The following is a 17,455-nucleotide window of genomic DNA, read 5'->3' on the forward strand; positions in this document are numbered from 1 at the left end:
AGAAAATAAGGGGTAAACATATTAATCAAATTACACTTGATTACTACAGTTTCACTTACATCATAAAGTTTTTTTTCCCCCTTTATAAATAACTCAGTAACTGTTTAGTCACATTTTCTGTAATTGGCTGAAATAATCACTGAAAGTACAACACAAGGAAGATATTCATGTAAAATTGCTGCAGTGGAATGTCCTTTTAAAACATAGGCTAACTGGGTGAAGTACAGAGAGTGCAAGGAGTATAAATAAGGACACACCCAATAATCACAATTGAATCCCCATGTTTTATTTCTTCTATAACACTGTTCTCTTTTTTCTGGAAGTGCTTTGTGCCTGAGGCAGCTCTGAAATTATATATCTAGTGTCTGCTGGAGCAAAAAAAAAGAAAAGAAAAATTTCTCCTCAGAAAATCCCCCCAAATCCTAGAACAGTAGCTTTTGTCGATTTCATATCACTTAATTTATTTAAAAAAGAGGTATTACATTATACTACTCTGTGCTTTACACTATGTATAAAATGTACTGTACTGTGAAAAGTGAATCCAAATCAATCCATCTATTTCTTTCTGCTGTGTTGAAAAAGTCCCATCATAGTAAAGTGATGGTGCTGTAAGTTCAAGTTACATTTCATGGAAGTGGATGCAGGGAGAAAATGACATGACCTCCTGTGCAGCCTATAAATAGAAAATGGTAGCCATAATAGAGAAGTGAAAGGGAAGACAGACATGGAACAGCATTAACACTATTTATAAGAGATAATATGTTATCAGTCAGAACACTGCGATCGATGCACTGAAGTTAGCCTGTGCTGTTCCTGCAACACTACTGTGCTTTTATAAAGTTTCATCAGTGATATTAGTCTCCATAATTAGTGCAAAGTGCAAACAACAAGTTTCCAGGTTGTGCGTCAGACAGGCTGATTACTGGTCAACACTCAACACGGCATTGCGGCCCCCACACTTTGCCAACACATGCTGCAATCAAACACTTACATACTGAGGTGGCATTATTTACTCTTAATTATTAATGTTAAAATAAACAGAAATATCTCAGGTGCTTTGTAATATATCTAGAAAGTGCAACTATTACATAGCTTACATTATATTACGGGTAAAAGATTCATTCATCACGGCATGTTTATATGGGGATTTCTCAGTTTTTTTCATCTTAGCACATACTGCACACTAAAAGTGGTCATCTTGCAAATGCACATGATAAAAAAATACAATTCAAGGACATTTTCAACATCATGCAGATGAAGGGACATTTGCAAAATGTCTGCTCTGTTATGAAGGCACCACCTACCACCTAAGGAAATTACATGATTTTATGAGCCAAAAAACTCCCAACAACCCAGATTTAATTTTTTGGGAGTCTGATGTAGTTTCCAGTTGGATCTTCAGTCACTTCTTGCAGAATTGTAGAAATGGAAAGTGAGTGTAGGTCTCCAATGCTATTGCCTTATATTCACTATTCAGTCTGCACCACCAACACTTAAAAGATTACAGTATTATAGCTCAGTTAAAGTGTACAATAATGCAAAAATAGCACACCAAAACAATAGCGAGGCTGCTTTTACAGACATAAGAGATAACAGCATACTTTGATAGTAGCGCCATAAAACAATGCATGGCGATCATCACATCTGGATCACCTGTGTGGTCTGAGACCCTACAATCATGCTATTCCACTCAACACAAAATGTTAAAATCAAGAAAAGTTTACAATCAGTGAACATCTTTTTCTTTGCATCACACATGGAAAAAAGCCAAAAAACAAACAACACAGAGAAAATACATCTACATGGAACAAACATCTCAAAACCGCTGCTAGTTTAAAGCTGTTTCTCCATGTTACTGTTGCTCTGCTTTGGCTTATCTCAAATACATTCTAAGTCCGTGATGTCAAAAAGTGCATAATCCATACTTACCATAAGAAAATAAAAGAACAAAAGTGATAAGTGAGCATCTTAGTGGAATACATTCCTCAGAAGCTGAAACATTACCTCCAACAGAGGTCAAAATCTTCCCGTCATAAAAATTGAGGGTCAATTACATGTGGTAGCCACCATGGGGCGCTGTTGCATACCCTTGTCAGTCAGGTATTAGAGTCAGACTGTGTGCTGTGGTAGTGATGGGCCAGATGTGAGACTTAGCAGTTTTCAATGATTTTGAAAGATTGCCAGGACCAATTAGACAACTAGGTCAGTGTACTAAACCCAACTCACCAAAAGAGTAACACCAAACTTGCTAATGTTCGCACTAAATATTTCTTCCTCTTCTGTAAATAGCGTTTCTTCCTATCCTTTATTGTACACTGGTTTATTCAAGGCTCTCTCTACTATTCTGTCTCCCATCATCATATCAGTTCATTCTCTGAAGTCGGTTTCCTGTCTTTTTGCCTTCCGTTCAGTTGTAGTGGAGATGTTCTGCCATGGATTGCCTCCGGGTCGGTGGGGAGGCAAACTCAAGGTTTTGACCCAGCTCACCGTCGGGGGAGGCAAGCTGCAGAGCTACTTCGTTCTCATAACAGAATGATGACCGTGAACTCTGAATGTATTTCTGCTCGGCCAGATCTTTAGCACTGCAGGAAGGTGTGTTCGGGATTTCATAGGTCCGATGGAAAAATGAGTAATCCACCTGGAAAAAAAGCATAGAGCAGTGACTTTTAATTAAATGCTCAAAAGGCTCAAAATGACAATACAACCCTGCTGATGTTTAGTTGAAGAATGTTTATTGCTGAATAGAAGACGCTACTTCTGAGTGCTTCCTTATTCACCTGCATGTTTGATTTGGCATATTTTTGTATGCTGATGCCTTTCAAGATCCAATCTTAAAGTGACTTTTGTTCTCTCCCAGGAGCAAAACAATACATATGTTATGTAATGTACAATTAGGGCTGATAGAGTTTTACTTTTGCTGAAGCTTAATTTTAAAATCTGTGTAATGCTAAATTTCTGATGCTTTCTGGCTGATGAAGTCTGGCTGTTCTGGATTGCATCATCTCTTGGTTGTTTCTGTGCACAGTCGGGATTCTCGGTCTGCATTTTCACGTGCTTTGTCACATAGGTTGTCAAGCCTTTGGCCAAATATCTAGCTTCTACTTTGCAGACAGCAAGGAAACACACGTTAACACCAAACAACACGTCAACACATGCCAACTATTGAGAGTGAAAACATAACTTCTTGACTGTTATGAACACATTACCATGGTGGTGGTATTTCCCTGCATGTAGCTATGCTTGTTAATGTAAACATGCTGAAAGTAGCAAGTGTAAACACGAAAGTATGCAATCTGAGATATAACAGCAGAATTGAGGGAAGAGAATGACTCATAGCCTTGTCAATTAATGGTAACACAAAATGTTGCAGATTGACTAACTATTACCCAATCAGCAGCTCAGACAGGATTAAGTTGATTATCAAAGACTATCAAAGTTTTAAACATCAACTCCACTCTTTTTTTGGCACCACTGAGGCTTTGCTACTAAATGATAAATGGAGAAACACACTGAATTATATTTAGTTTGCTCAGCTTCACTCCTATTTTATCAAAAAACCTGGTAAAATATATATGACGTCAAGGCTATGCATCAGTGATGACGTAAAATGGTCTTAGATTTAAAGACTGGAAGCTGTGTCAGGATTAAATGGAAAAAAGAGTTTTCTGTCTGTACTTCTGTTTTCACCTGGTAGCCATCTTTCCTCTCAAAGAGCACTGGTTCAAAGCGGTGTCCCCAGAGGATTTCAGTAGCCAGATAGGAGCTGCGGCACTGCGTGGTCATGGCTGTGGCCTCCACCATGCCTTCAAGTATGACCACCACCTCCAGGTCAGAGTCGTTCTCCAGCGTTTTTTGGTCCATCTCAAAGAAAGGCGACTCTTCATTGATTTCATGGACAATTGTTACAGGCGAGACCAAGAAGATGCGGTCAGTGCCGGTGTCAAACCCCACGTTGATGTCCACGTTGTCCAGTGGGAGGTACTCTCCCTCTGGTGTCACCCTTGACTGGGAGCAGGTTTGAAATGTAAAAGTCATTATTTGGTCCATATCACATCCCACATTAGATATTTCAGTTCATTAAGGCTTTTGAGGAAATATTAAAAAGAAAACAGAAAGATTTTTATTATTGGAACAAAGGTTAATTAATTACATCGTGATATCACCTTGAAGGTAACACTTAACATTTTCTAAAGGTAATCTGATGAAAGCATTGTAAATTAATAATCTTACCCTGACCGAATTGTCTAGCATTTGGTTATTATATTCAGCTGAATCTCACTATGCACTTCTTTAGTCACCTTGCCAAGCCATAGGCTTATCACTCACCCAACCTTGCTTTTGAACAATATCCAGTTTTAGCACTCACAATTGTATTCCCTTCATCCTCAAACTTAATCCCATCTGCCCTGCCTAAACTTTGATATGGTCATGCTATTAAAAGAGATCAAATTCTCCACACTGCAGCCAAAATGTGCTACAGATTTTGATCCTACAGAAAATCCTGAGGGAACACACATGCAAACTACAGATATAAGGACAAACATTAGGGTAAACTTCAGTAGTCATAGAAAACAATCACAGAACCCACAGTGATACAGTATACAAGAGGAAATGAGATGACGAAGGACAATGGTCCTTAGTTAAAGAATTGTGGGCAAGTTAATCCATGGTAAATCTTCCTAACCCCTGAGGGAAAATAAAACAAGCTCTCATTAACTACGGTCCACAGAATACGGGCCAGATGGTCTCAGCCCTCTCTCTTTCTCTTTTTTTCCCTCCACTGCTCTATCACAGTAGCAACCTCTATTATTTGGTGCATTCCTGACTTTGACTCCGTTACAATCACCAGATAACTTCTTTGACCTTTTTCATGTCAGGGTTGTTTTCTGGCCTCTTTTTTCATCAGTATGATTATTTGTATTTTTTCCACTTACCTTTAGTAGTTGTGCTCTGACGTGTGCTTCTACCAGGTGGCTTTTGCGTAGGTTTCCGACCCTCCACATCATACAGAGTTTTCCATCTCTCAACGCCACAACAGCAGTGTTGGAGAACACCAGGGTCTCGTTGCGCTTCTTGGGCTTGGCAATCTTTGCCATGACTGCCCCGATGATGAAGGCGTCAATTATGCAGCCCACAATGCACTGCAAAACGACCGCCACCACCGCCAGGGGACATTCTTCGGTCACACTTCTGAAGCCATAACCGATGGATGTCTGCGTCTCCAAGGAGAACAGAAAGGCTGCCATGAAGCTGTTCACCTGGAAGAAGCATGGCTCCTCAACCACTGCCTCTCTATCAGACTCTCCTCCAGAGCCAGCATCTCCTGATCCCGGAGATGAACTTGAGCTCGAGGTAAGCCGAATGGAGAGGTCTCCATGTGCGGAGGCAATGAGCCAGAAGGCAAATCCAAAGAGCAGCCAGGAGAGAACGAAGGAGAGAGTGAAGATGACCAGCATCCATCGCCAGCGGATGTCCACGCAAGTGGTAAAGAGGTCACTGAGGTACCGCTGGCCCCTCTCGCTCATGTTGACAAAGGTGACGTTGCAGCGTCCGTCCTTGCCCACAAAGCGTTGTCGGGGCCGGCGGGTTGAGCGCCTATTGCGCCGGCGGCTGGTAGTGGAGGGGGAAGAGAGTGAATCCTGATCTGATGAAGAACGGCCTTCCCCTCTCCCTCCTACACTACTGCCTCTTCCACTCTTGAGCCCTGAACACATTCTTCCTCCTCTCAACCCACCTTCTCCTTCTGCATCTCCTCCAGCTGACTCTCCAATGGCACCATGCCTCCGGGCATTGTTGGTGTTGCTTTGAAGAGGCAGAGCTTTGCCATTGAGGGCATGGGTCGGAGAGGGGCTGGTTGGGGTCCCTGACCCCGCTGGGCTCCCCCCTCCGCCAGATGTATCTGCAGCACTCTGTGCTAGCCTCATGACCTCCTCCTCCTCCACTGGCCCATCCACCACAGCACTGAAGCGTCGTTTTACACGTGCTGCCCCCATCATCTGCTATGAGTTCTCTGTATTTATAAGTGTGCCTTGTTTATCGATGTAATGAATAAGCACCTCGATACCGTCAGTGAAATTATGTGTGGTGTTAATGTCACAGTCAGTCTCTTTTAATACAGAGATAATTGTAGGTCCATGGCGCCCAATGGTAACCAGAGGATAACACCCTCCAAGGCCATTGGTCAATCACTTTCTTCAGTGTCTCTTCCACAACTTTTTATTCTGTTACTCCGTACAGTCAGTCCTTTCAGTAATGGATTCCCAGCAAGCTAATGGGCTTTCTTGTAGTGTGAGTTCAGTAACAACCAATGACCTTAAATCACAGTCACTTTAGTGAAAGGAGGTGAGCTGAAAAGAATGACTTCAATAGCAGCCCAAAGAGTCCAACTCTGTGATCTGCAAAATTTCATTTGACAAGGAGTGGTAGAGCTGGGCTAACTTTGACATACATCAGAAAAACATGCAGGATTGGTTCTATATAGTTGAAAACACTAAAAGGATAGTCTTGTGGTTTTTTGCTTGAGCAGGACTCATTTGATAAACACTTCAAAAAATATAAGCTGATAATGCAATGGAGCAAGACAATGGGATAGAAATATGATGATATACAACGTACGCAGAGAACACAAAGCCAAATTCAGGTCAAACAGTATGATAACTTCCAACATGCAGTTGAAACAAGAAAGAAACATGCCAATTCTTACGATCAAACTTCTCTCCACTTTCACAACCACTTGAGAAGGGCATGAGGAAAAAGACAATACAAAACCATCAAATCTCTACTGTTATTATTTATCATTCATAATTCATTGCCAAGATATCTTGATTCGGCTGGCTTAAGCTATTCTCATCACTTTTTTTTCACAGATAAAGGAAATACAACTTTTGTTCCCAACACCAGGGACCCAACTGAAAAAAAAAAACATGATTTGTTTGCCATTTCTTTTCCAATCATGTCACTGCCTTTACAATTTCACATGTTCTTTTTAAGTGTCTGCAAAACTGTTTAATGGCCATTGTCAGATTCTCAAAGAAGTATTTTGTGCACTGCCTCCTGGATAATATTGGCCAATAACTACATTTACAGCCACAACAAAGATATACCTCAACACAGCTCAGCGTTAGGGCTGAGAAATCACCTACGCCTGACAACAGATTAGAAAAAATGAAGAAAACAACAGAGGATGATTATTTTGACTATCTCTAAACTTACTTAGCTTTACGTGGAAGATTTATAAAGAGTCAAAAGTTGAGAACAGCAATCACCTGATTTGATCTGTTTTCTGCAGAGGTCAAGCTCCAGAGTTCACAGGTCAGGTGTATGTCTAAGCAGGAGGCTGTAACAGTTTTTGTGCCTTGTAGACTCTTACTTGGCATCCCTGTTTGAACCAGATCACGAAGGCTATTTGAGCATCAAAGAGGTTCCTCAAATAAAAAGTTATTTGCAGATATTAAAAAAAAGGAAAAAAAAACAAAAACAAAAAACATCAGCATGCTAGAGAATCTTTAAAGTGAACCACAAGTTATCAACTAATGAGCATGCAAAAGTATACAAAATCATCAATATATCGAAATGATTACTAAAGGCTTAAGTTAAGCAAGAAAAACATGCAAATACATCTGATAATGAAAAGGATGTGCTTGTAATATTATCATTTACCTTGCCCAATCATTCCCAGAGACCCTTACAACTGAATCCTGACAGAGTGTAAAGATCATGCAACCCATAATCATTTAGTAACCAGTGAACAAAATCAGTTACTCAACCATAACCGTGCACTGCTGAAGGTACAGAGAGAACAGCAAAGCAAGAAGCAAGAGCTGTTGCTATAACTTTCCAAATACAGAGCAAGTCATTGCATCCAACCAGTAAAAGCAGGGTAAACAAAAAGTCTACAACAAATGAAAATGGGGGAAGAGATCCCTCCTGAAGTGAGAAGTAACATAGGGGTTCATCTTTGCTTGAGTGTTGGCCTCCTTTTTTGACACATGTTCAGTGAGAGCACTGAGCTTTGTTGATCTGAGGGAAGGGAAGAGTCACAGAAGAAGGAAATGAAAGAGTCTGCTTCTTATTCCGTTTCCCTTATTGAGGTTTCGGTGACTGTTCTGTATCCCTTTATGTTTGGATCATCACGCCTAACCCACTGCAGACTTAAAAAAGAAATTTTTAAGAAACAAACAGAAAGGAGAATATAAATGTGAAGGAAGTATCAGCACTAGTTTAAATTATCATGTTGCCAAGTCAAAAGGCAATGAGAAGCTAAACTGCTAAAATCTTGTTTGTCGATCAGACACTTACCTTTGTTAGTGTATCCCTCTGGTTTATCAAATGCAGTTCATTGGTTGCTTTTTTGTGGATAGTGTTAAGATGAAAAATCAGACCTTCTTGTAGCTTGACCCAGATGTACCTATCAGAGAAAAAGAGAAGAGAAACAAAGAGAAAAATGCATGTTTATATCCGCATGTTATGCAGCAATATTTGCAGCGACCATTAAAATGTATCCACCATTAAAAAATGTAAAAAACACAACACAAGAAGTAGCTCACTTATTTATACTTACAGAGGCAACTGAGAGGCCTATCTGCTAATCATCTGAAGTCTTGCAAATAGCTACTTGTGTTATAGAAAGAAATGGTAGAATATACTAAGTAATTGCATCTAACAAATGTCAACCCACTGGAAATTCTCAGCCTAACTTTAAACTATGACTTGAGTTTTCTAATTAGCCAATCACATGGTAGTAACTGAATGCTTTTAGGCTTGTGGACAGGATTGAGATGAGCTGCTGATGTTCAAACCGAGTATCAGAATGGGGAAGAAAGGTGATTTAAGTGACTTTGAATGTGACATGGTTGTTGGTGTCAGATCGGCTGGTGAGCATTTCAGAAACTGCTGATTTGCTGGAATTTTCCAGTCATCTCAAAGATTTACAGAAAATGTCCAGAAAAAGAGAAACTAACCAGCGAGCAGCATTTCTCTGGGTGAAAATTCACTGTTAATACCCAAGGTCAGAGAAGAATAGCCAGACTTAAAATAACTAAATAACCACTTGTTATGACCACAGTATGCAGAAGAGCATGCACAGCACGTCAAATCTTGAAGCAGATTGGGTATAGTGGCAGAGGACCAAACTGGATGCTGTCAGCAAAGAACAGGAAACTGAGGCTACGGTTCATATATCCTCACCAAAATCAGGCAACTTCCATTTGCAAGATTGGAAAAATGCTGCCTGCTCTGGTGAGTCTTAATTTCTGCTGCGATATTCAGATGGTAGGGTCACAAGTTAGCATAAACAACATGAACCATGCATCTATCTTGCCTTATGTCAGCAACTCAGGTTGCTTGGTGATGTAAATGGTGTGAGGGATATTTTCCTGGCACACTTGGAACCAAATGAGAACCATTTAATTGCCACAGTCTAGATTAGTCTGGTTGCTGATCATAAGCATCACTTTATTGAAACAGTGTAACCATCTTCTTATTCACATCATTAATAAGCGGCCATCAAATCTGCAGCAACTGTGTGATGCTGACATGTCCATATGAAGCTAAATCTCTAATAATGTTTCTAGCATCTTGTTGAATTTATGCCACGAAGAATTAAAGCAGATCTGAAGGCAAAAGGGATCCAACTCAGAATTAGCAAGGTGTAACTAATGAAGTGGCAGATGAGTCTATATTAGTATGCAAAAAGCTGTGCATAAGCAATTAAAAATAAGTCAGTACCATTGATGGAGCTCTGATACCATGATTTACTCTTGTGATGCTTGAATATAAAGAGCAGTGGCTCCAGTTTAATAGGGTGAGCTATACTGCAGAATGTGACATTTATTTAAAAAAGCAGGAATAAAGAAAGAAGTCATTAAGTTCATAATAACACTTAATTCATCAATGTTCAGCAATGATATTATTGTTTTTGTAACCTACTGGTAACAGCACCTGAAGATGAAAATACAGATCAAATAGACAAGACAAAGTTCACATAGCTAGTTTACTGCAATTGTTAGACATCTATCTGCAGCCTTGAAAAACTCACTACAAGCTACATGTAGTCCACTTTCAGAATTAATGCAGGAGAAGTAATCACTCCTGCAGCACAATCATCCCCACTGAGAAATATTCACCTCATTTCCAACACGATGCCAGCTACAACAACAATTATAAATGCACATTAGCATTTATGTTAAAAGGTAATAATCTGGTGCAATACAGAAAACTTCCACTGAAAGTACAAAGGAACAACAGAGGGACACCAAATATACTAATATGACAGTATGTGTCAGTATGAGTATCATCCTGCTTTGAGAGCTGCATCCAAATGCGTCTTTATGCTCCTGGCACATCCTCATGTAGAAACTGATATATAACATGTGACTGCAACACTGTGGAAATTGTTCGAACGCCAGACTGAAATCAAAATGAACCCTAAAGTCTTTTATGGTCAAATTTTACACCAAACTGCACACTAACATTATGATAATGTGATTTACGATTTACATGCTTATGCTGCCCAGTGTTTACTTAATAAAGAAATAACCCAGTAGGCAGTCCTGACCTTCATACTTCTACTGTAACTCGTGCCAACCAAAGAACAAGTTCTCACATCGGCTATCTCTGGGCTGACTTGTCATTTGATGACTCGCAACAGCCACTGGAGTAGGCGATGAGAGAGGCGTGCATGTGGCTGATATGAGAGTGTATGTATCGTTGTGTTGCCTAACCTTATCGTGTTGAGGTGCCAAATATCTCAAATGATTCCTCATACAAGAGCATTCATGGAGGGCTATGTGGGAAAATTACATGTGTGAAGTTGTTGCTTCCAGAGAAGCATTTCATCTGCAGCCCTGCAGCTGGGCAACGTGATCAGACTAATCATCTCTGTCAGTCCTTTGACCAAACAAATCCAAAAAGCCATTCGGAGTAGACATCAGTGAAGAAGAACATAAAAAATAAAAAACTGTGTAACTGTACAAAACTGTTATCCTATTGGATAGACATGGAGTATGGAAAGAAAACTGGGAATGTCTTTGAAAATGGACCCTTCATCTCTACTTCCAGGATATCAAAAATTGTTAAAGCCTGCTCGAATGGGTGTTATGATGTCCTTCCATATACTGTAAAGAAAAACATTTTTATGTCTTGGAAAGTCTTTCCGCTGGTATATTTGACTTGCTTGTTGCATTCAAGGGAAAGGTTTTTGCTTTGCTAACTCTTGAGTCATTTCGGTGGTTTGAAATCTCATCAGCGACTGCAAACCTTTGGTGCCTGTTTACAACAAGGTCACTGCTGATCACATCTGTCACTGCTTGGTTTGATTCATACAGACCAGGTGTTGTGTTGTGCTGAGCCATTTGTTGTAACAATAAATACAATATAGATATATTTTTTTAAATTCTCCTGTGATATTAACTTTTTTAATTAAGCAAACAAAGAGAAACCTTACAGAAATACCAGCATATGTAACTGTAGCATCAAAATGATAACCCAACAACTTTCGTAATAATGTCCTTTATAATCTAGGGAGTGTTAGACTGTTAATAATGACATTTTGAGCATATCCACAGGTTGTTAGTGCTTGGAATAGCTTTGATCTCAACATTAACCCACTGACTTGACAGAACAGGTGCTTTAATGATTGCATTTATCGTTCCCGTGCAGGACCACACTAATCCACTCTCACCACCTACTTTTCTGTGCTTTCTTTCACACCAGGTCTCTCATGATTTATTTTGCCGGTCTCTGGCACCTCCCCTGTCCCCGTTCTATCCAGATTATCTTGGCATATTAAAGTGTTATGTGGCCAGATTAGATTTGCAAAGGATATGATTCGACTGTCATTGAAAGATGTATTGAATAAACTTCACGTTGCAGTACCATAAGTATTTTTGCCTCTTCTGGTACACGGCTGAGCCGCCCTATTTCCTTTTTTCTTCAAGAAAACAATGAGCCAGAAATTTTTGGTCTTTAAGGTATTTAGGTTTTATCACCATTGTGAATACAGCATACAACACAGAACCTAGTGAGCCTCTACATTGTGAAGCCACAGTAATATAGAGGGACATCAATAAGTCATATTGATCAATGGAGGTCAGAAACCAGGACACGGATTGGGTCTTTGTCCCTCTCTCGCAACATCCCTTGGCTCATTGTCAAGCCATTTTCTCTCCATGTCTTTTATTTAGGCTTAATTTATATATGAAACCTCACAATGCAAGGCAGATTTTAATCATGTTCTATATGCACAAAGAAATTTCTCCAGAAAATCTATAAGCAAAGCCTGAAAATATAAGTACGTAAATGCACAACACTGCTGTGACCTTTTTTCCAGATCTAATCAATAATTTATGTTACAATAGCTACAGCTGGCAGGTGTTCACATTACCAAACAGTAACAGTTACATCAGAATATTAAGTAATATTATAATTGAGAAAGAACTGGGATTAAACCTGGATTTATAATGAGGGGGTGCCCTGTGGTCATAAGTGGTCATCAGCAACAGGAAAGGGAAAATTCAGCATGTACAAGAATTAATCTTACAGATATCTTTGCAGTTTCTTGTTATTTGTGTTATTTAAATGCAGTTATTTCTATGACAAAAACTTCTTTGAGAGAATGGAAATTCCTTCTCTGCAGAAAAAAAAACCCTACAGAAATGCTATTTTGGAATAAAAAAGGTCATCTATGGGGAGATTTTTAGTAAAAATGATTTGACAGACTGTATATAAAATATAACTGTCTGCTTTGAATGTGTGCGTGCAAAACAAACAGCTACTCATAGGACAAGTCTGTTAGTATATATTTGTGCCAAAGATGCAAGAGAAAGAGAGAAGCAAAATATATGAAATAGTTAACATGGCTTTAATACACGATGCTATAACTTTGCATTAACTAGCCATGAATTTATTATGATATTAAACTGAAATTAAATAAGCTTGCTCCACAGTTCAGTTTTAACTTGAGCTTTTTCAAGTAAACATCTCCTTAAAAACAAATGGATCAAATGCATTTCAGCAGAATAAGGGGAGCATAGAGAACATTGGACAGGTGGTGTTACTGTGTTGTCTGATTCATGTTTACACTGATGGAGAAAGACGTGAGGCTGAACATTTCCTAATGATCCCCAAGAGTAACCGTGCTCTGAATATACACTATGGGACCCCAGCCCATATTAACCTTTAAGTAAGATCACTGCTTGACTCATAGTAAACAGTTTTAACAGGGGACATAGGAGTTCATACTTTTTCCTGGATCCTACCTTACCTGCAGTGCAGCCAGACTGCTAACATTTCAGCTGGAGCTAATGAATTTTTAAATGTATGTCAGGAGAAAAAGACCCTTAAAATTTGGAACATTGTTTTCCAGTAAAAGAGATGTTTTACTGTGCACAGCTAGGGTGAAGTAGTTACCAATTTTCTGCCAGCCAATGTGCACACACCCTGCTACAGCAGCATCTGATCATAAGCACAAGCATGTGATCATCCTGGCATTCAGCCTTATTCCATCTAATTGAAAATTTACTGCTTCCGGTCCTCGCTCAGCTGTTCGCTGTGACAGAGGTCATTGTGTGATGACAACCAAATGTTAATCTCAGAGTTAAGACAGCGCATAAAGCAATGTGGTGGTTAAAACGCAACACAGCACTTTTCTAATTAAGAAAATACTCAGAAGGCTGAAAAGCATGCAGACAGGACCGATAATGTTAGAACCAACATCAGTATGTTCACACTGCTTCTAATCCCCCATTTTATCTTATACATATTATATTAAAACAAAAAAATGACTGCCCCATACTGGAGAGAAATCTAAAAATGGTGTTGTACCCTGCCACCGCTAATACACATGACCCCACACGTGCAGACATACCCCGGCATCCAATGAATATGCAGAGCTTTAACTGATCTGTTCAAAGCACAAACAACGATTCAGTGAGGCCATATGCAGTAAAGGCGACACTATACAGGGAGTGCAGAATTATCAGGCAAGTTGTATTTTTGAGGAATAATTTTATTATTGAACAACAACCATGTTCTCAATGAACCCAAAAAACTCATTAATATCAAAGCTGAATGTTGTTGGAAGTAGTTTTTAGTTTGTTTTTAGTTTTAGTGTGTGATGGAGCATTGTCCTGCATGAAAATCATGTTTTTCTTGAAGGATGCAGACTTCTTCCTGTACCACTGCTTGAAGAAGGTGTCTTCCAGAAACTGGCAGTAGGACTGGGAGTTGAGCTTGACTCCATCCTCAACCCGAAAAGGCCCCACAAGCTCATCTTTGATGATACCAGCCCAAACCAGTACTCCACCTCCACCTTGCTGGCGTCTGAGTCGGACTGGAGCTCTCTGCCTTTACCAATGCAGCCACGGGCCCATCCATCTGGCCCATCAAGACTCACTCTCATTTCATCAGTCCATAAAACCTTAGAAAAACCAGTCTTGAGATATTTCTTGGCCCAGTCTTGATGTTTCAGCTTGTGTGTCTTGTTCAGTGGTGGTCATCTTTCAGCCTTTCTTACCTTGGCCATGTCTCTGAGTATTGCACACCTTGTGCTTTTGGGCACTCCAGTGATGTTGCAGCTCTGAAATATGGCCAAACTGGTGGCAAGTGGCATCTTGGCAGCTGCACGCTTGACTTTTCTCAGTTCATGGGCAGTTATTTTGCGCCTTGGTTTTTCCACACGCTTCTTGCGACCCTGTTGACTATTTTGAATGAAACTCTTGATTGTTCGATGATCACGCTTCAGAAGCTTTGCAATTTTGAGACTGCTGCATCCCTCTGCAAGATATCTCACTATTTTTGACTTTTCTGAGCCTGTCAAGTCCTTCTTTTGACCCATTTTGCCAAAGGAAAGGACGTTGCCTAATAATTATGCACACCTGATATAGGGTGTTGATGTCATTAGACCACACCCCTTCTCATTACAGAGATGCACATCACCTAATATGCTTAATTGGTAGTAGGCTTTCGAGCCTATACAGCTTGGAGTAAGACAACATGCATGAAGAGGATGATGTGGACAAAATACTCATTTGCCTAATAATTCTGCACTCCCTGTACTACAGTCAACGTGTAGGATACATACATTATATGAATGAAGAGTCAAACTGCAGCTTAAAATCGTTATTGTTTATTCTTATAAACTAAAAATAATCCTCTTCAGCTATCGGATAATGTGCAACACCATCTCCTACCTCCATCTCCTCCAACCGACAATCATAACATGCACCCCAGCAACATGCCAGTGCTAGTTCAATTTCAAGAACCTCTAAGACTAATACAACGATTAAGAACAGGAGAGTAAAATTACAGGATACTTTTAGATAAGGCAACAAACAACGATAATATTGTGACATAAATGCAGAAAACAGGAAGAGAAGCTTTATCAAAAATGTCAGAAATAGCATCAAATACATATTTTAATATTTTTAGTGAATCATCCTGCTGACATTAATTAATTAATTCTTATTTTTGATAACTGGTGATATGCTGTAATCTACAAAAGGAATCAAAACGTAACATCTGTAAACAGGTGTGTGTGTGTGTGTGTGTGTGTGTGTGTGTGTGTGTGTGTGTGTGTGTGTGTGTGAAATTACCAACAAGGAGGTTCTACCTAAATATACCGTCAAGCTGCATTGTGTGAGGTGAGCACAGGGTTGGAGCTTGACCCATGATGGGGAGAAATACTGAGCCACATTAACATCTGATTGTTTCCTTTTTCTCTCCCCTGTAACTTTCATTTCTCCCAACTTTATGGATGTTGCTGACGTATCTATCCGTCAATATCTTTTCACTATAAGAAACAAAATGCCAACTTTCAGTGCTATTTATGCACTGATCAGTTGTCTTAGTTTCCTTTACAGTCACCTAAAGGTCTTTAATGCTGTTTAAAAATTTAATCGGCTGGTGAAGAAAATGTTATCTCATAATCCCTTACTTTGGTCCAACCTGCGGTCCGACCACGTGCCACCCTCAAAAATCCTGATCCATGCCATGTCACTTTAACGTTGCTGTACCTACCAGTGCTGCCAGAAAATAAACCTGGTTGGAAATGATGGAGGCTGCATGTGTTTCACATTTGTACTCGTTTGTTGTTAAGTATTGCCTCATTTCAAAGCCTTAAAAAAATACAGATGTGTTTCCTATCAGGTTATGACTCACAAAGGCAGAAAAGGATTAAAGTTTGGGTGCTCAAGGCAAACTTATCTCTCTGACATTGTTCGTTTTTCTTAAAAAACAAAACAAAACATTGGCTTCTTTATTTATTCCTCCAGTAATCCTCCAGTTCTGCACATTGTGAATTAAGGTGAAAATAAATTTAAATTCGAGATTTGACTATAAAACATCACACAGTGGTTTAAACCTGACACAGATATTTAAAGGTGCAGAAATGTGAGGGTTTTCAGAGTATTACAGTACGAAATAATATAAATATCGACAACTAAAATTACAGGCTGTTTGTAATCATAATTAGTGTCTGCGAACTTCCTTCAATCAGCAAAATTTAAGGAAAAGCAAAATTCAATCAGCACTTACCCTCTGCTGACAGCGTCCTCCCATGAAACCAGCGCCACGTCAGTTTGGTGCTTCGGGTTGTTTCCTTATTAAACCAGCCGCTGTTTGGTTATTTTTTTTAATGATTAATAGCCGCTGCGCGAGCTGACCCGTGCTGGCGCTCTGTCCGCGAGCCCTCAGGTCGCTGTTGTGCGCGTCCACCCTGCCGTGCTGTGCGCTCCCAACTAGACACGAGCACGCGCCTCGCCGGAATGCCGGAGTGACCTTGTCACACCAGCCTCAGAATTACAGTTTATATGGGTAATATCCCAACATATAGAACCCAAACACCGATTATTTTTTACATTCAAGTTATTTTTAGTGTTTTTATTATTACACGAATAGCTAGTTAAACAAGGAAGTTATTATTCTTTTTTTTTTAAATAATAAACTCAGCTCATTTAACCTTATAAGGAGGCCAAGAAGTGATCCATGCCATAAGTTGCTGCTCTGCTGTAGCCGATGGGATCCTGATAAAATAAACTAAAAATAAAACAATCTATTTGTAATCCCTCTTTTTGGCTTTTTGTGTGTAGGAGACTTGTATTTTAAGTTAAATTTACAATAATTTAAGTAGAAAATGTGATCATTTTTAGATTATTACAAAGAACAAAGTATTATTTTTTATGGTTATACTGATTATTTTTATGTTATATATATTTTTTACATTTTGGCTTGCATTAAAAGTGTCTTCTGTCTTTAATTTTAAACATTACAAAAAAAAAATCAAAAATAAATATCTGAAAGTAAATTGTAGGGACAGACAGAGAGCATCAGACAGTGACTATGTAACCGGAGTATTGAGTTAACTAGTTTGTGTGCGTCCGTGCATGTGTGTGAGTGTGTGTTTGTGCGTTTGCCTTTACTAATCTGATTTAATCTCAGTTAAGGAGGCCAAGAAGTGACC

At 39.4% G+C, this 17,455-nt stretch overlaps 1 protein-coding gene across 4 annotated transcripts; it reads right to left on the reverse strand.

Annotated features, from left to right (window-relative positions):
* Positions 1-264: 264 nt before the first annotated feature.
* Positions 265-16,691, reverse strand: kcnj14 (potassium inwardly rectifying channel subfamily J member 14). 4 transcript variants are annotated; one of them, XM_086311634.1, is made up of 7 exons: positions 16,531-16,691; positions 8,299-8,407; positions 7,660-8,150; positions 7,266-7,378; positions 4,935-6,732; positions 3,688-4,005; positions 265-2,638 (listed from the first exon to the last, which is right to left on the reverse strand). In XM_086311634.1, exons 5-7 carry the CDS (start codon positions 5,994-5,996, stop codon positions 2,408-2,410), a joined length of 1,611 nt encoding a protein of 536 aa, XP_086167760.1. In that variant the 5' UTR covers positions 5,997-6,732; positions 7,266-7,378; positions 7,660-8,150; positions 8,299-8,407; positions 16,531-16,691; the 3' UTR covers positions 265-2,407. The 4 variants fall into 4 exon arrangements, with proteins under 4 accessions (XP_086167760.1, XP_086167759.1, XP_086167758.1 ...); XM_086311633.1 differs by having other exon boundaries at positions 4,935-7,378; XM_086311632.1 differs by having other exon boundaries at positions 7,266-8,150.
* Positions 16,692-17,455: the final 764 nt, after the last annotated feature.

The sequence above is a fragment of the Aulonocara sp. 'chitande type north' Nkhata Bay genome, linkage group LG11 (genome assembly GCF_057382095.1).
Source record: "Aulonocara sp. 'chitande type north' Nkhata Bay isolate Kocher_YH1m ecotype deep benthic linkage group LG11, A_spYH_male_GT1.1, whole genome shotgun sequence".
In the NCBI taxonomy this organism is placed as follows: Eukaryota; Metazoa; Chordata; class Actinopteri; order Cichliformes; family Cichlidae; genus Aulonocara; species Aulonocara sp. 'chitande type north' Nkhata Bay.